This window comes from Genypterus blacodes, unplaced genomic scaffold (assembly GCF_046128005.1).
Source record: "Genypterus blacodes isolate CSIRO-AG114 ecotype Tasmania unplaced genomic scaffold, CSIRO-AGI_Gbla_v1 ptg000438l_1, whole genome shotgun sequence".
Lineage (NCBI taxonomy): Eukaryota > Metazoa > Chordata > Actinopteri > Ophidiiformes > Ophidiidae > Genypterus > Genypterus blacodes.
The window spans coordinates 703,741-721,320 of record NW_027467208.1 but is presented as its reverse complement, the minus strand read 5'-3'; the positions used below and the strand labels follow the sequence as shown (position 1 = coordinate 721,320).

The following is a 17,580-nucleotide window of genomic DNA, read 5'->3' as shown; positions in this document are numbered from 1 at the left end:
TCTTCGTCTCTGTCCCAGGCTGTGGAGAGAGAGCAGGTGGACAACATTCAGCCCAGGTTGCAGCACGTCAACGCAGTGGGTCAGGGTCTGATCCAGAGCGCCGCCAAACACACAGACACCCAGGCTCTGGAGCACGACCTGGAGACAACCAACCTACAATGGAACTCACTCAACAAGAGGGTACGACTCTGTGTGTGTGTGTCTCTGTGTGTGTGTGTGTGTGTGTGTGTGTGTGTGTGTGTGTGTGTGTGTGTGTGTGTGTGTGTGTGTGTGTGTGTGTGTGTGTGTGTGTCGTACGATGAGGAAAAGATGCGTTGTCCTTCTAAAACTCCCTAATCGCCTCTTCTCTCTCCAGGTGGCAGAGCGGATTGCGCAACTGCAGGAGGCGCTGTTGCATTGTGGGAAGTTCCAGGACGCTCTGGAGCCTCTGCTCAGCTGGCTGAGCGACACAGAGGAGCTGGTGGCCAATCAGAAGCCTCCGTCTGCAGAGTACAGAGTAGTCAAGGCCCAGATCCAAGAACAAAAGGTAAGGGAAGGATGGATAGAGGGAAGGGAAGGAGGCAGACAGGTTGATGATGAATTGATCTTAGATAAATGAAGTGATCAGAAACATCAGCTTAGGTCTGAGTCTGATTGGTCGATTCTCTTATACAGCTGATGGGGGAATGGAGACATTATTGACATTCAGATCTCCTTTGTGTCCTTCACTTAGAAACAATAGATATTTGAATGACACACGCACACACACACACACACACACACACACACACACACACACACACACACACACACAGACACTCTAACAACCAGTCTGCCTGGCAGCCAAACAGCCCCCTAGTTGATTGTCTGTCTGCCAGTCAGACTGGCATAAAAAAACACACACACTCTCACGCGCGCGCACACTCACACACACGGTGGATTGGTATTGTTTTCAGAAACATACACACACACACACTTTCCCTGTTTACCAAACACACGCTTCCTGTGTTTGTGCGCATAAGAGTGCAGAAGTCTCGGCCAGCGATCAATCACAGGTGTTTACATCCGTGACGGTGAGTTCAGGGACCGTTTGGTGTTTGGACCTGCATTCCTGAGGCAGAACCCAGATGGGAGAGACGCATCAGAGCAGGAGAGAGAGCGAGAGAGAGAGAGAGAGAGGCCAGGGAGGAAGGAAGGACAGAGTCGTCTCCAATTATACAAATACAAATTTAAGATCTAGAAATTTCAAACTGTACAAAAACCTGGTCCAGCTGCTCTGTGTCATAATGCTCACTCTCATATGGATTCCACTCAAACCTGTGTGTGCTCTTTCTCTCTCTCTCTCTCGCCCCAGCTGCTCCAGAGGTTGCTGGATGACCGCAGGCCGACGGTGGAGATGATCCGTGCCGAAGGAGAGAGGATCGCGGCCACGGCGGAAACCCAGGACCGAGAGAAGATCCAGACGCAGCTCCAGAGTCTGGCAGAGCGATGGAGCGACTTGCTGGACAAGGCCAGCGGCAGGTAAACTACACACCTCTGTGGTCCACATGGTTGAATAGTTTATGAGGTGCCTGTTTCCAAGCAAATGAGACTTGCATCACTGAAAACTCAAATAATACACAGACTCTCCATCAGCCCCAGGCCTTGACCTTTGACCTCTGACCCCTGTGGAAGGTGGACAGGTGTGAAATTGGAACAATTGGCAACAAAGCCTCACATTTGCTCTGGATGCGTTGCGTCAGGATCCCTGCTTATCGGGGCGTGTGTGGGCGCCGCAAACTCTCCTGAGAGCGTTTTCAGCCGAACTGTAAATGGCGGTTGACTCATCGGTTCTCAATTTTTACGACATCATCATCTGATATAGCAAAAGCCACGTAGCCTGTTATTTTGTGGTTACCTCATTCACTTCTTCTTCTTCATCTCTGCGTGTTCCTCTTCAGTGCCTCAGCGCTTTAAAAGGAATCGTGTCATTGCTTTTGGGTTTCACGCTCAATAAGTCGTGTTGCTGGATGCTTCTGCAGCTCATGAGCCGTTTCATGGGGAAGTAACGTTTATGACACATTCATACCTCACACACTGTAGTAAGTGTTGATGGAAGAACTCTGTCATGTCTCTGTGTGTGTGTATGTGTGTGTGTCATTTATCATACAGTCTAGTTGGAACACTAACAAACACGACTGGTTTCTGTGTAAACACACCGTGACACACCGCCGTTCTTTTATCTATCATAAGTCTGACACACACCAACACACACACACACACACACACACACACAATGAAACATCTCCACTCTGCAGAAGTTTTTAAACATTTCTATGAGATGTAATAAACATTTGGTGACATTCAGTAATGTGTTTAGAGGACAGCTGTATACGATCAACCAGGTGACAATTCAATTACAAAGCAAAACAGAATCTAATTTTACGAAAGCAATAAAATGCCAATAAAAGCTCTCACCACATATTCTCCCTCCCTCCCCCCGCCTTTCTTCATATCTTTGACACCCCCCTCCCCCTCCCCCTCCTCCCCTCCCCCTCCCCTCCCTGATCCCCTCTTCAGGCACAGGCAGTTGGAGGAGCTGCAGGTTTTGGCTCTCCAGTTCCACGAAGCCCTGGAGCCGCTGGGAGAATGGCTCAGCGCCACCGAGAGACGCCTGAGCTCCGCTGAACCCATGGGAACCCAGACTGCTAAGATCACCCAGCAGATCGTGAAGCACAAGGTACCGTCTGGCCTCACGGGAGCTCGTCGGGTCATGGAAGTGAGAGTTTGATCCCTCGGGGTCATCGACAACCGTGACCTGAGGCCGTAACCCTTCCTGCTTCCTTACTGTGTAGATGCTGCTGATAGATGTGTCATTTTAATACAAACACACAAACAACATGGACAACAAACCTGTTTTAGGCCCCTCCCCCTCAGAGGACCCCCGCCCTCCAAAAAGACCCTCCCTCACTTTGACAAGCTCGTTTCCTCTTTCACTCATGCAAAGTTTAAGTTAATCAAGTTTGTTGTTTGTTGTCATTTAAGTTTTCTGTTTTCGTGTTTTCTCTCATTCCTCCATTGATTGTTCTATTATTTCCAGTTACAATATGATTTCTCATTTGCATGCTCATGTTGAGTTTTTATCCATTTTTTTTTCTGTTCTGTTTCTGTTTCACTTCCTCCTATAAACTCTCTCTCACACACACACACACACACACACACACACACACACACACACACACACAACGTTCCCAGGCCCTCCAAGACGCCGTGTCTTCCCGAGAAGTGGAGGTTGAACGCCTCGAGTCCCTCAGCCAATCCCTGACGCCGCTCAGCTGCGCCGCCGACCGCAGCTGGTTAGGCGAGCGCGTGGGGGCGGTGCGCTCCGGTCACTCCGAGCTCGCCGATTGGTGCGCCAGGCGGGCGGCCATGCTGGAGCAGGCGCTGGCTAACGCTCAGTTGTTTGGGGAGGATGAGGTAGAGGTGCTGAACTGGCTGGCAGAGGTGGCACAGAGGCTCACTCAGGTCTCCGTCCAGAGCTACCAGCCACACACACTGGCAGAGCAGCACAAACACAGCCTGGTATGACCTCATCGTCCGCACACATGAAGCCACTCTGCTAAAGCAACACAGTGCTTAGTGACTCAGTCAGAGTCTATATGAAGAGCTGTGACTGAGCTGCCACCATCAAGCCAGAATGTTCTACTGAATGGTTCTGTTGTGGTTGATCATATTTCACTCTCTCCTCCCCTTCAGTCTCTAAATGAGGAGATTGTGAGCAGGAAGAAGACGGTGGATCAGGCCATCAAGAACGGACAAGCTCTGCTCAAACAGACGACAGGTAGAGACAGACTTCTCAACGTCCCACAGCTTTCCTCTGTGATCTAACGTTTCATCTTAACCCTTCAGATACTCTGAGCCTCATCTGTTTTGTGTTTCTCTTCACATCATATGTCATGACCCACGCTCACTCACGTCAACTCTATGAGATGAATAAGTGTGTGTCTTGTGACCCCGTCCAGGTGAGGAGGTCCTCCTGATCCAGGAGAAGCTGGACGGGATCAAGTCTCGCTACGCTGAGATGACGGCCGGCAGCAGCAAGGCCCTCCGCACGCTGGAGCAGGCGCTGCAGCTGGCCACGCGATTCGCCAGCGCACACGAGGACATCAACCAATGGCTGGACAGAGTGGAGACGGAGCTGAACAGCATGGAGCCGGACGCCACCCCGGCCTACCAGGACAGGCAGAAGGTGGGTGGAGGGGATGGATGTATAAAGTTCTAATCTCTCTGCAGCCCCACCTACACATGTGTGATTGCCTATTCAAGTCAATCTTGTAATAATAATAATAATGTTATTGTTTCTGCACCGGCTGTAACCAAACACCTTTTAGTGATTCTGACCTCAATCAAACCTCCACATTTCACAGGAACTGAAGAAGGTGTCAGCAGAGAAGCGTCTGGTGCTGGACACGGTGAACGAGGTGGGCAGCGCCCTGCTGGATCTGGTGCCGTGGCGAGCCCGCGAAGGCCTGGACCGCCTCGTCGCCGACGCCAACCAACGCTACCGCCAGGCTGATGAAACCATCACACAGCGAGTAAAGCTGGTACAGGCGGCCATCCAGAGGTCACAGCAGGTATTGCAAGCAGTTTCATCTGTGTTAAAGAGTTGGTGATATTTTTCAACGTTCCTTTAGTTCAGTGTGTTTACTTAAATGTGCTAAACTACAAAATGCTCCGTCTCTCAGTACGAGGAGGCTGTGGATGCAGAGCTTGCCTGGGTGGGAGAGACGGAGCGTAAGCTGGCATCTCTGGGTCCCCTGAGCCTGGAGCCTGATGTGACCGTGGCTCAGCTTCAGGTGCAGAGGGCCTTCAACATCGACATCATCCGCCATAAAGATACTGTGGATCAGCTGCTCAACACCAGAGACGACATCCTGGACACCTGCAGTGACGCTCAGAAGGATGCACTGATGGTAAGTGGACCATGGAGGAAAAACTGAGGAGGAAAGGAAGGAGGAAAGGAAGGACACTGGTGGTCCGATGAAGAGAACAAATCAAACGCTTATTTGTTGTTGTCTTTCCCCCTCCTCAGGTAAAGACGGACTCTCTAAACGCTCGTTATGAGGCCGTGAACCAGAGCCACAGTGAGCGCTTCTCAGCTCTGGAGCAGGCCCAGGTTCTGGTGGCCCGCTTCTGGGAGACTTACGAGGAGCTGGAGCCGTGGCTGGGCGAGACTGAAACCCTCATCACGCAGCTTCCACCGCCAGCCATCGACACGGACGCTCTCAGACTGCAGCAGGACCAGATGAGGGTAAGAGGAGGACAGGGATCAGAGTGCTTCACAGTTCCATGCTGTATTTAAACGGACAGGATCGGCCCTTCGCTTCCCTTAAACCTCCTCTCCCTCTTCTTTCTCATCCTTAACACCCAGCTGCTCAGGGAGTCCATAGCCGAGCACAAGCCGCACATAGACAAACTGCTGAAGATCGGCCCCCAGCTGGCCCAGCTCAGTGTGCAGGAGGGCGGCGGGGTGACGCAGCGCTACACAGAGGCAGAGAGACGCTACCTGGCCATCAAAGAGGACGTCAAGGGCAGAGCTACCACCTTGGACGAGGCGGTGTCTCAGTCTGCACAGGTACGCCCCACAGGCCTGACTGCTACCTGTCTCACTCACATTAGGAAAGCAATGAGTGCAGTAAGATGAGAGTAGACTGAGTGAATGAAATACATTAACTTGCCCTCAACTCATTTGTAAACACTTAATCATTGCTGCCTGGTTATAGCAGGCAGACAAACACCTGGCATGTATGTGTGTGTGTGTGGAGGATTTATTGTGTTGAGTTGTGAGTCTAGCTGTTCTTTTAAACATTAGTAAAGGAGCACAGATCTTGACTGACCTTGTAGAGTTCCTGTGCTCTTCATTTCATTCAGCATCATTTAATCACAGTCTGAGTGTTTTACTGCTTGCTGGTGTTTGATACTGGACGCATGTCTGTGGTTTAACTCATGATATTGTTTCTCCACCCTCCATCCCTTCAAAAACCCATCTGTGTGTGTCGCTCCTTCTTCTCTCCCTCCACCCGGACTACCACACTCTCCTCACCCCCGCTCCTCCACCCCCTCCCCTCTTCATCCTCTAACACAATCTCACCTCCGTCTCCTTCCCCCCCCCCCCCCTGCAACCCTGTACTCGCCCCTCCCCTCCCTGCTTTGTCACCTCCTCTGTCACCTCCTCTGTCACCTCCTCCGTTCATTGTGGATTGCTGTGTGTGTTTGCCCCCCCATCACCATCACCATCACCATTTCCTCCATGGTCACTGCTCACTGCTCACCCAGCTGGTAGAGGTAAGAGCTCACTAACTAACGGACGTCAACATTAAACTGCCACTCAGGCTCATTACATCACATGATTTCATCAACCGGCTAAATAAGGACGACTACCAAAGCTCTTAACTCATTCTTATCTACATCTGTACCCATTCTGTTGTTTATACATGCTGTCACATAGTCACAGTGTCTCATGAACCTCAATCATGTGTGGAATTAAACCTGAGTGATCCTAGAAGTGTTAGGAGCTGTGTTTGTTTGTAGGTTTCCTTACTTGGATTAAGCCTAGTTCAAAACGGAGACCAGGCTTAGTCCAAGTCCTTAGTCCAAGTTCTTACAGCCTTTAGTCTCTTGTACCTTCCCTTGTCCCTAGATTAGGTGACTCCTATGTAGATCCTTCCCCTCCAGTAGTCGTTGTTTGCTCTCTAGTTCTCCTTCCTGTGTGGTAGACTGAGCCTGATTCTGAGCCTGATTCTGTCCCCGAGTGAAACTATTTGGGTGAAATCCTGAAAGTGTAATACAGAGATATGACACAGAGCGATGATGCATATGGAACAGTTCATTTGTTCTCCATCAACTCTCTGAGATGAGACTGGTGCCATGTCTGTTAGGCGACGCTCTGGGCGTCTCTGCACCACAGATGGTTAACCACCTACACGCTGGACTATCTCTGTATTTTCCCACTTTCAACATATCACCCAGATATGAAACCCAGACGACCAGCTCGACACACACACACACACACACTCCTCCTCCTCCTCTTCATAACTCCCTTCCTCTGCCTCTCCTCCCAGTTTCACGACAAGATGGACCCCCTGCTGGAAACCCTGGAGGGAGCGGTGCAGCGACTCCGACAGCCGCCTCCGGTCGCAGCGGAGGTGGAGAAGATCCGGGAGCAGCTGGCGGAGCACCGGTCCCAGGGACTGGAGCTGGACAAGCTGCTGCCGTCTTTCTCTGCCCTCTGCGCCCGCGGAGAGGAGCTCATTGGCCGAGCCGCCCACGACGACCCTGCAGCTCAGGGTGAGAGAGAAGGGAGAACACATTTAGATTTGTTTTATGTGAATTCCTTCTTGTTGCACTTGTTGCTTTCACGGATGAGCTGCTGTGACCGACTGTTAGAGGTTTTCCTGTTGATGTAGCCGGCTGGAAAAGTGGGAAACTCATTCTTCCTTTTATTTGTCTTTCCAGTACATTAATCAGATTTGATGAAGGGTTGTCAGGGTAACCCACAGACTATGTTCAGCCAGTTCTTGTCGTGGGTTGTGGTCATTTTTGCTTTTGCATAAAAAATGAGCCACCTTGCTGGGAAATTGGCAGAAACAGTCCAACAGACTGCAGAGTGATCAAGGCCTCCTCCAGCAAAGACACAACTCTCCTTCTGGACAGAGAAAGAAGTGCAGAAGAGGAGAGTGAGTCAGAAAGACTTCAGGCTTTTCTCTGCTTGAAAAATATTTATTCGGGACCTTTTGCGCGGACGGCGATCCAGCTAGTTCTCTTACCCGACCAATCAGCTGGCTGGAGTCTCTATTTTACTCAATTCAGTGCCAGTGGGCATCCTTGTCAAACCATGCAGTGGAACAGTTCAGCTCTTTCTTCCCCCTCACCACGTGCTGAGACAAAAACACATCCGTCTTTGTTATATCGCCCTCTAAGAACCTTGAGACTGTCAGACCCTCCAGCCCACCAGCGCTGCACGGACATGAATGACATCTCTGTGCAGCTGAAGTAGATACGGAATGACAAAAGAGCATTATTAATGTAGTCGCACAAAACCCATTTGGTTGGAGTTATTTGAAGTCTCAACCCAGACCCGGTCCCCTCTTCTTCCCCCTCCAGCCGTGCGCTCTCGTCTGCTGCGCCTGCGCTCGCTGTGGGATGAGATCCGGCAGCGGGCCGAGGAGAGGGAGGGGAAGCTGAACGACGTCCTGGACCTGGCCGGCAAGTTCTGGGCTGACGTGGCGGCGCTACTGAGCACGCTGAGGGACTCCCAGGACATCGTGAAAGAGCTGGAGGACCCCGGGGTCGACCCCTCGCTCATCAAGCAACAGATCGAGGCTGCTGAGGTAGGAAAGGAGGGAAGGGAGATTATACAGGGGCTGGAATGGAGCGTGGGTTGTGTGTTGTGTGTTCAGTTATTCTAAATGCCTCGCTGTGCCTCCTGTAGGCCATCAAGGCAGAGACGGACGGCCTGAGGGAGGAGCTGGAGTTTGTCAGGACCCTTGGCGCTGACCTGATCTTCGCCTGTGGAGAAACTGAGAAACCTGAGGTGAAGAAGACCATCGATGAGGTGAGAGAGCAGCACCACGTAACAACAACATCTAAAACAGATACATCTATCCTTACCTTACTGGAATATCCCTTTTGACTGTCTCCCTCTTCTTCCTCCCTCTTCTTCTCCTGTCTGCCTCTGTCTCTCTCAGATGAACGCTGCATGGGAAGGCTTGAATCGCACATGGAGAGAGAGGATGGAGAGACTGGATGAGGCCATGACCGCCTCTGTGCAGTACCAGGATGCATTGCAGGTTTGTACTCAGCGTGTTTACACTTTACTGAGCCTTTAATATAAGGGAAAGAAAGCCTTTGCTGTGTCTTTGTGACACTGGGGTGATTTTGATCTCTGTCTGCCTCCTTTGCAGTCCATGTTTGATTACCTGGACAACGCAGTGATCAAGCTGTGTGACATGACGACTGTGGGAACTGACCTGGGCACCGTCAAACAACAGATTGAAGAACTTAAGGTTGGTGTTACAGTTCAGTCATCACAGCAGTTATGGCCATCAACAATCCACCAGCTTGAGCTTTTAATCTGATCTTTTATTTTGTCATTCCTCCACTGAGCAGCAGTACAAGGTGGACGTGTACCAGCAGCAGATCGATATGGAGAAGCTCTGCCACCAGGGGGAGCTGCTGCTGAAGAAGGTGTCAGACCAGACGGACCGGGACATGATCCAAGAGCCGCTGACAGAACTCCGGCACCTCTGGGAAAACCTGGGGGATAAAATCACCCAAAGACAGGTAGAGTGACCTCATAGTTATGTAGCTACTGAAATAGTCTGATATTGTTATCTACATGTATTCACTCTGTCTGTCTCTCCTCCACCGCAGCACAAGCTGGAGGCGGCCCTGCTGGCTCTGGGTCAGTTCCAGCACGCTCTGTCTGAGCTGCAGGCCTGGCTGAGCCACACACACACCATGCTGGACGTACAGCGACCCGTCAGCTCGGACCCCAAGGCCATCGAGATCGAACTGGCCAAACACCACGTAGGTTTACATTGCTCACAAAACCACCAAAGCTGAGGTGAATGATTTATACTCTGACCCGCTCTGACCCATGTCTTCGTCTCCCCCGTCTCTCCCAGGTGTTGCGCAATGACGTCCTCTCCCATCACGCCACGGTGGAGAACGTGAACAGGGCCGGAGCCGAGCTGCTGGAGTCGTCCCCCGGCGACGAGGCCAGTCACCTCAGGGACCAGCTGGATAAGCTCAACCAGAGCTGGGAGAGTCTGCTGCTCAAGACCCAGGACAGACAGAAGCTGCTGGAGGGAGCACTGCACCAGGTAAACACACACACACACACTGGAGTCTGTTAGATCTCTATTAGAGCTTATGAGAATAAAAACAAAAAGGAAATGTGGAAGCAAAAGACCCGGGTTCAAGTGAACCATTAGAGTCTGAGACGTCCAAACATTCATTCCTGTGTGTAAGGTTTCATTGTTTGTATGGTTCTATATTAAACGTGATAAGATTAGCCTCAGTCCTCATTTCCCTCAAAGTCGTGACCTTGCTTTATTATTACAGTTGTTATTGTTATCATAAGAAGTCGTATTAAGAACAGAAATAGCATCAGATGAAATAATATCAACGATAGCAACATGAGCTGTGTCAGTGTTGTTGTAGTATTTTAAAGTGAGGTTAAGATAACGACTCCTTACTCCTCCCTGTGCGGCGCAGGCGGAGGGTTTCCATGGTGAACTGGAGGAGTTCCTCCAGTGGCTGAGGAGGACGGAGAGCCAGCTGTCTGCTGCCAAACCGACAGGCGGCCTCCCTGAAACGGCCAGGGAGCAGCTCCAGCAACACATGGTAACATAGGATCACGTTACACCCACACACACACACACACACACACACACAGGGCAGTGAATGTACCTATTATGTTCCCTCCCTCAGTCTTATAAATATATATAAGTGACGGCTGTACATGGGGCCGGATTTTCAAAATAAGCAGTCAACAAGTATCTTTACGATGTAATAAACACATTTTATAAGCATATCAAATTTTTACAAGTGCCGTTTTAAGTAGGTGCACAGTCAGTATTCCCTTACACACTTCTGTCTCTACACACAGATAGTTGGCGTATGGCAACCATGAAACTTTAATAGCTTCCATTGTTTCCACACCAACCTGTGATACACGACGTTCATCCATCAGCCGGCGTCTCGGCTCACGTTTGGGTGTTTGTTTACCTGTTTGTCCCTCTCTCTCTCTCTCTCTCTCTCTCTCTCTCTCTCTCTCTCTCTCTCTCTCTCTCTCTCTCTCTCTCTCTCTCTCAGGAGCTCCAGGCACAGGTGAGCCAGCGAGGGGAGAACTTCCACCGCCTCCTGGATCAAGGAGAGTCCATGCTGTTGGCCCGCGGAGGGGAGGAGGCCGGACCCGGGACCACGCAGACCCATCAGAACCTGGCCATGCTGCAGAACAAGTGGGGCAGCCTCACCACCAAGATGGACGACCGCAGGGTGAGTAAGGCTGTAATGTAAAGCTGCTTCATCTGCTCTTCTTCATCATTGGTTGTTGATAAGGAGTCACAGTTTCAGTGTGAGATTTAAGCGTTTCCAGGTTTCTTAACTTTGAACTCTAAACATTACAGGGGAAGCTGGATGAAGCCGTTTCCTTGGCGACGGGTTTCCAGACCTCTCTGCAGGACACCATCAACTGGCTGACCCAGGCTGAGCAGACCCTGAACACGGCCCAGCCCCCCAGCCTCATGCTGGACACCGTCCTCTTCCAGATAGACGAGCACAAGGTAGGAACTGCTTACATGTTAACTCCACTTCTTAGAAAACACAGACGTTGATACATGTTCCCTTCGATTCCTGCTTCCTAACTCCCATTCCACTCCGTCTGCGTCTCTCCAGGTCTTTGTGAATGAGGTGAACACACACAGGGAGCAGGTTCTGGCTCTGGAGAAGGCCGGCTCTCAGCTCCGCTTCGCCAGCCTCAAGCAGGATGTGGTTCTCATCAAAAACCTGCTGCTTAGCGTCCAGGCCCGCTGGGACAAACTGGTCCAGAGGTCACTGGACCGGGGTCGACACCTAGACGAGGCCCGGAAACGAGCCAAACAGGTAGGGAGCGGAAAGGAGCTGGTTCTGTGTGAGTGTGTGTGTGGCGGTGAGTTGTTGTCCTTGTGTGTGTATTGATGTGGTGTGACTCCTCTCTGTAGTTCCACGAGGCCTGGAGGAAGCTGACTGACTGGCTGGAGGAAGCTGAGAAGAGGCTGGACTCTGAGCTGGAAATCTCCAATGAACCAGACAAGATCAAAGTGCAACTGGCCAAACACAAGGTACAGGTTCAGATCCTTCACACACACGCCTCAGACTGTGTGAGTGTGGGACATTTCTTACCTCCATCTCTGCCCCTCCCTCCTCCACCTCTCCAGGAGTTCCAGAAGGCGTTGGGATCGAAGCAGCCGGTGTACGACACCACGGTGAGATCGGGGAGAGCCATGAGGGACAAAGCCCAGCTGCCTGCAGACACACAGAAGCTGGACCACCTGGTGGGAGAGGTGCGGGACAAGTGGGACACCGTCTGTGGCAAGAGCGTGGAAAGGTAAGAGACGGAGACAGGAAGTAGCTGAGGGGAAAGGATCATACAGGATGTCCATGAATATGAAGCTAAAGCTGACAGTTACACATCCTGTCTGTCTGATCCAGGCAACACAAGCTGGAGGAGGCGCTGCTCTTCTCAGGCCAGTTTGCCGAGGCCCTGCAGGCCCTGGTGGACTGGTTGTACCGGGTGGAGCCCCAGCTAGCTGATGACCAGCCCGTCCACGGAGACATGGACCTGGTGTCCAACCTCATGGACTCACATAAGGTGTGTGTGGGTAGAAGTGGATGGAATAACAGTGAGGGCAGTATTAACATGGATCCCAGTGTGAGAAACCCTGCGATGTCTCTATAACGACCTCTGACCTCTGAACCTGCAGGCTTTCCAGAAAGAGCTGGGGAAGAGAACCAGCAGTGTCCAGGCTCTGAAGAGATCGGCCCGGGAGCTGATGGAGACGGGCCGAGACGACACGGCCTGGGTCAAAGTTCAGCTTCAGGAGCTCAGCAACCGCTGGGACACGGTGTGCGCCCTGTCCGTCACCAAGCAGACACGCCTCCAGAAGGCCCTCAAACAGGTCAGAGAGGAAGCTACAAAGCTACAAATGTGCTCAGCTGAAACATTGACTTGAATCCATGAACTTACTGGTCCGTTCCCCCTTTCTTTGCCTCCAGGCTGAGGAGTTCCGTACCTCGGTCCAGGTGATCCTAGAGTGGCTCTCGGAGGCGGAGCAAACCCTTCGTTTCCGCGGCGTTCTCCCCGAAGAGGCGGAAACCCTGCAGACGCTGCTGCACACACACCGCGACTTCATGGGCACCGTGGAGGAAAAGAGGACGGACGTCAACAAGTCTGCGGGCATGGGAGAAGCCATCCTGACCGTCTGCCACCCAGACTCCATCACCACCATCAAACACTGGATCACCATCATCAGGGCGCGGTTTGAGGAGGTGAGGGAGGAGCGCTTGATCAAAACTAAATAAACACAAGTCTTCTTCTTCTTCACACATTAATCATCATGTTTGCTCTCTCCAGGTGCTGACGTGGGCCAAACAGCACGAGCAGAGGCTGGAGACGGCTCTGACCGAGGTGCTCAACAACGCCAACCTGCTGGAGGAGCTGTTGTCGTGGCTACAGTTTGCCGAGACCACGCTGGTCCAGAGAGACACGGAGCCTCTGCCTCAGGACATCACACAAGTCAAGATGCTCATCACAGAACATCAGGTGGGTGTTCTGTGGGTTCATAGACTCGTCTGTTAAAACTGAACACTGGCACGATTTTGTCAGACTCTTATTGATTGTGTTTGTTGATCTCAGACATTTATGGAGGAGATGACGAGGAAGCAACCAGATGTGGACAAAGTGACCAAGTCCTACAAGAGGAAGCCGTCTGAGGCTCCCAGCAGCCTGGCTGAGAGGAGAGGAACACGTGAGTCCTTTAGCTTTACCTCTCTAGAAGATACACTATGGCGTTGACAGGAAGTGGATGAGGAAGGATCCAAACAGGATGTGAGTAATGAACGTGTCCTCCTGCTCCCTCTACAGGCAAGAACCAGCAACAGCAGCAACAGCAGGCGGCCATGCATGTTCCAGGGGGAAACCCGAGGCTCAACCAGCTCTGTGCCAGGTGGCAGCAGGTGTGGCTGCTCGCTCTGGACCGCCAGCGCAAGCTCAACGACTCTCTGGACCGTCTGGAGGAGGTAACGCTCGTCTGTGACATCAGTGGAACCTTCAGACCGGCGCTTTAACCCTCAGTAAACATGAACCACCCTCTTGGTTTTCAGCTGAAAGAGTTTGCCAACTTTGACTTTGACGTGTGGAGGAAGAAGTACATGCGCTGGATGAACCACAAGAAGTCTCGCGTCATGGATTTCTTCCGGCGCATCGACAAGGACCAGGATGGAAAGATCACGCGGCAGGAGTTCATTGACGGCATTCTGGCCTCAAGTGCGTCACGTTTCCCCTCCTGGTCACGTAGATTCAGATCTACTGGCACACACTCACTCACCCTCCCTGTGGTTTGTCTTCTTCTCTGTTCCCTCTGCAGAGTTCCCCACCAGCAGGCTGGAGATGACGGCGGTGGCGGACATCTTCGATCGAGACGGAGACGGTTACATCGATTACTACGAGTTTGTGGCGGCGCTGCACCCCAACAAGGACGCCTACAGACCGACCACCGACGCTGATAAGATAGAGGACGAGGTGAGAGACGACGTCGTTATGTGGAGTCCTTCACTGTCACACACACACACACACACACACTCACACACTCACACACACTCATACGTATGTCATGTGTTCTTGTGCAGGTGACTCGGCAGGTGGCTCAGTGTAAATGTGCCAAGAGGTTCCAGGTGGAGCAGATAGGAGAGAACAAATACCGCGTAAGTATTCAGTCTGTCACTTTCACATAATACAAAAGAGAGATTTAGAGTCAAATAAAGTTGGACATGTTTGTATTCTTGACTTCTGATTAACGATTCCCGCCTCATAACCCTTGTGTGTGTCCATCCCTCACATTGTGTATTTACAGGTGTGTGAGTGTGAGTGAGTGTGTGTGTGTGTGTGTGTGTGTGTGGACGCGGCTGCATAACGATCACATAACGTCCCACTGCATTCTGGGATCGGATTGTGAATCTCAGCCCAGCCGTGTGTGTGTGTGTGTGTATGTGTGCGTGTGTGTGTGTGTGTGTGGGTTGTGTGTGTGTGTTTGTGTGTGTATCTATGCAACGAATGTAAACCCATAACAATGTCAACAGCACCCCCTCCTGGAACGTCCATCACTCCCGCCGCTGTCTCCCTCCTCTTCATCATCATCCATCCCCACATTAATGATGTCCAGTGTCTTCCTCTGTCTCCTCTGTCTGTCTGCTCATGTCCATGTGTGTCTTCACCTCCTTCCCTTCTTCACCTCCATCTCACACCCCTCCCCCCCTTTTCCCGCTACTAATTTTGAGCAAGAATACAAATTAGTGATGTCATTAGGGTTTAAGAAGCAGTCAGAAACATCAGGTCAGATCTGTGAGTCCATGTTGTTTCACCCTCTCTCTCTCTCTCTCTCTCTCTCTCTCTCTTTCTTTCTCCTCTCTTTCTTCCTCTCCGTCACGTCCGCTGGATTTGTTTTGTAGTTCTTCCTCGGAAACCAGGTAAAGTGACTTCCGCTGCCGTGAGGCGACGTGTGGAATCTGCTTCCTCGCTCGCTCGCTCGCTCGCCGCACACGGACCTCTGTGTGCTGGCGAGCGTGTGTGTGTGTGTAGGCAGGTTCCCTCGTCCCGTCCTTGTGTGTGTGTGTTTGGTTTGGAGAATGATGACAAAGGCCTCGGCCCTGTTGGGGTTTCTGCTGGAATTCTGCTCTGCTGCTGGGAATTCTGGAAATTTTCCTGGGAAATAAATGAAATGAAATGAAATGCTGAATGGAGAAATGATTGCGCAATAAGGGGTCTTGGCTGTGGGTTTGAGTCTCTTTAGTCGGTGCATGTGGTCTCTGCATGGCTCTCAGTCTATTCAAGCTCATCATGAGTGTGTTCAAGCATCACATGACTCACTGTTCCTCTCCCTCGTCTCTGTTTTCCTCCTCCTCTTCTTCCTGATGGTGGACCCGTTCCCCTCTCTCTCTCTCTCTCTCTCTCTCTCTCTCTCTCTCTCTCTCTCTCTCCCTCACTCTCTCTCTCTCTCTCTCTCTCTCTCTCCCTCACTCTCTCTCTCTCTCTCTCTCCTCCTCTCCCACCTCCTCTCAGTTCGGTGACTCTCAGCAGCTGCGTTTGGTCCGGATCCTGCGCAGCACGGTGATGGTGAGAGTGGGCGGCGGCTGGATGGCGCTGGACGAGTTCCTGGTGAAGAACGACCCGTGCAGAGGTGAGAAACGTACACACACACTCACACACTCACGCTCAACCACACACGTGCCAACGCTGTGGTTCAGTTGTCGTAGCAGCAGGTGACTCCATCTTTCTTTCCAGTGTTAACCTCCGATGGCGTCTCCAGTTAGTGTGTCCCTGTTTTGTGTTTTATCTCTCTTTCTCTCTCTCTTTCTTTCTGTCTGTCTCTCTCTCTCTCTCTCTCTCTCTCGTCCGAGCTCACCCTGTGTGGATCCTCGGGGAGCTCGTCGTGTCGTGGCTGTGGTTGTCTCTGAGTCTTCCCTCTTATCTCTGTCCACACGTCCACACGTCTCCCTCTGGTCCTCTCCTCCTCCTCCTCTTCTTCTGTCCCTTTCATCCATCGTCTCTCTCAAATTGAACAGTAGTGCTGCATGATGCATGGTCCTCAGTTCTCTCCCTCCTCCCCCTGTTCTTCCCCCCTCTCTCTCTCTCTTTCCCCCTCCCCTCCCCTCTTTTTCTCTGTCCCCAGTGCAACACCCTGGACTTAAGATTCTCCGCTCCGATTCCAGTAGCTCCATCTCATCTCGTATAGGTTGGGTTCCTCCTCTGTCTTTCTGACTAACTGCCTGTCTTTCCTCCCCTCTCTCTCTCGCTCTCTCTCTCTCTGTCTGTCTGTCTGTCTGTCTCTCTCTCTCTCTCTCTCTCTCTCTCTCTCTCTCTCTCTCTCTCTCTCTCTCTCTCTCTCTCTCTGCTGTGGTTTGGGTTTGTTTCTGTGCCTTGCTGAATGTGACCTCCAGACTAACATGAAGTCTCCCTGTTGTCCTGACGACCCCCCCCCCCCCCCCTCTCTGGCAGCTCGGGACCCACGGGCAATCAAATGCCACCTTGTGTGTGTGTGTTGATATTTCAGTGGTTTTGTGTCACTGAAGGAATAAGATCTCACCTCCACACTTCCCTTTGTGTGTGTGTGTGTGTGTGTGTGTGTGTGTGTGTGTGTTGGTTTCTTAAAGGAAAAAGACGGCGAAAATTGTGTCACTTCCTTTGTGTGTGTGTGTGTTTGTGTTTCTCTTCACTACACCTCGAGCATGCCCTTGTTTCACACTGTCTCTTGTGTCCCTTAGTGACAGTCACCCCCGGCTATTTCTGCTGTCGAGGTATCTACTCTTCCTCCTTCTCTTCCTCTCTCTCTCTCTCTCTCTAACTCTCTCCCTCCTCCTGTTGCTCACTCCATCTGCTTCTTTCACTCCTCCATCCATCCACATGGCTGTCACTCTTCATGTGAAACCCCCTCCTGTCCTCTCTGTGTGTGTATGTGTGTGTGTGTGTGTTGTGTGCCACATGTTAACGTCGTCATGCTTTCCTCGCTCACACCAGCAGGGTCCGGCCAATCCCTGGTCTACAGAGTTTGTTTAGCTTATATATTTTATAATTAGATAAGATTCCGGTGACCATGACTACAGGATGATGTCATGTCGGTCACAGTCGGGGCTCTTAGTTCTTAGCGTGATGTCATTTGTATATAAAGTAAAGTGCGACCTGGGCGTGGCCGACCCGGGATCCTAACAGCGCCGGCTTCCAGCGTGGCTCTTTTAAGTGTGTGTGTGTGTGTGTGTGAGGGGGGGGGGCACAATTACAGGGTGCACCTGGCTGGCTGCTGCTGC

The 17,580-nt window shown here is 51.6% G+C and overlaps 1 protein-coding gene across 8 annotated transcripts in view; it reads left to right on the top strand.

Annotated features, from left to right (window-relative positions):
* The window catches only part of macf1a (microtubule actin crosslinking factor 1a), a 151,021-nt gene that overhangs the window by 129,453 nt on the left and 3,988 nt on the right, over positions 1 to 17,580 (top strand). For 4 of the 8 annotated variants that reach the window (XM_076139133.1, XM_076139130.1, XM_076139134.1 and 1 more), the window contains exons 60-96: positions 19 to 180; positions 356 to 526; positions 1,334 to 1,500; positions 2,539 to 2,698; positions 3,214 to 3,540; positions 3,715 to 3,799; positions 3,981 to 4,207; positions 4,386 to 4,592; positions 4,704 to 4,931; positions 5,051 to 5,269; positions 5,390 to 5,593; positions 7,080 to 7,305; positions 8,122 to 8,348; positions 8,450 to 8,572; positions 8,706 to 8,807; positions 8,922 to 9,023; positions 9,127 to 9,300; positions 9,391 to 9,546; positions 9,645 to 9,842; positions 10,237 to 10,365; positions 10,837 to 11,019; positions 11,151 to 11,306; positions 11,419 to 11,625; positions 11,724 to 11,843; positions 11,940 to 12,109; positions 12,214 to 12,373; positions 12,486 to 12,680; positions 12,778 to 13,050; positions 13,136 to 13,324; positions 13,418 to 13,529; positions 13,646 to 13,800; positions 13,885 to 14,047; positions 14,148 to 14,302; positions 14,410 to 14,484; positions 15,229 to 15,246; positions 15,839 to 15,956; positions 16,449 to 16,511. In XM_076139133.1, the coding sequence (XP_075995248.1) occupies positions 19 to 180; positions 356 to 526; positions 1,334 to 1,500; positions 2,539 to 2,698; positions 3,214 to 3,540; positions 3,715 to 3,799; positions 3,981 to 4,207; positions 4,386 to 4,592; positions 4,704 to 4,931; positions 5,051 to 5,269; positions 5,390 to 5,593; positions 7,080 to 7,305; positions 8,122 to 8,348; positions 8,450 to 8,572; positions 8,706 to 8,807; positions 8,922 to 9,023; positions 9,127 to 9,300; positions 9,391 to 9,546; positions 9,645 to 9,842; positions 10,237 to 10,365; positions 10,837 to 11,019; positions 11,151 to 11,306; positions 11,419 to 11,625; positions 11,724 to 11,843; positions 11,940 to 12,109; positions 12,214 to 12,373; positions 12,486 to 12,680; positions 12,778 to 13,050; positions 13,136 to 13,324; positions 13,418 to 13,529; positions 13,646 to 13,800; positions 13,885 to 14,047; positions 14,148 to 14,302; positions 14,410 to 14,484; positions 15,229 to 15,246; positions 15,839 to 15,956; positions 16,449 to 16,511 (6,106 nt within the window). The remainder of the gene's footprint in view (positions 1 to 18; positions 181 to 355; positions 527 to 1,333; positions 1,501 to 2,538; positions 2,699 to 3,213; positions 3,541 to 3,714; positions 3,800 to 3,980; positions 4,208 to 4,385; positions 4,593 to 4,703; positions 4,932 to 5,050; positions 5,270 to 5,389; positions 5,594 to 7,079; positions 7,306 to 8,121; positions 8,349 to 8,449; positions 8,573 to 8,705; positions 8,808 to 8,921; positions 9,024 to 9,126; positions 9,301 to 9,390; positions 9,547 to 9,644; positions 9,843 to 10,236; positions 10,366 to 10,836; positions 11,020 to 11,150; positions 11,307 to 11,418; positions 11,626 to 11,723; positions 11,844 to 11,939; positions 12,110 to 12,213; positions 12,374 to 12,485; positions 12,681 to 12,777; positions 13,051 to 13,135; positions 13,325 to 13,417; positions 13,530 to 13,645; positions 13,801 to 13,884; positions 14,048 to 14,147; positions 14,303 to 14,409; positions 14,485 to 15,228; positions 15,247 to 15,838; positions 15,957 to 16,448; positions 16,512 to 17,580) is intronic. The other 4 variants (XM_076139135.1, XM_076139131.1, XM_076139138.1 and 1 more) reach the window with 2 other exon arrangements.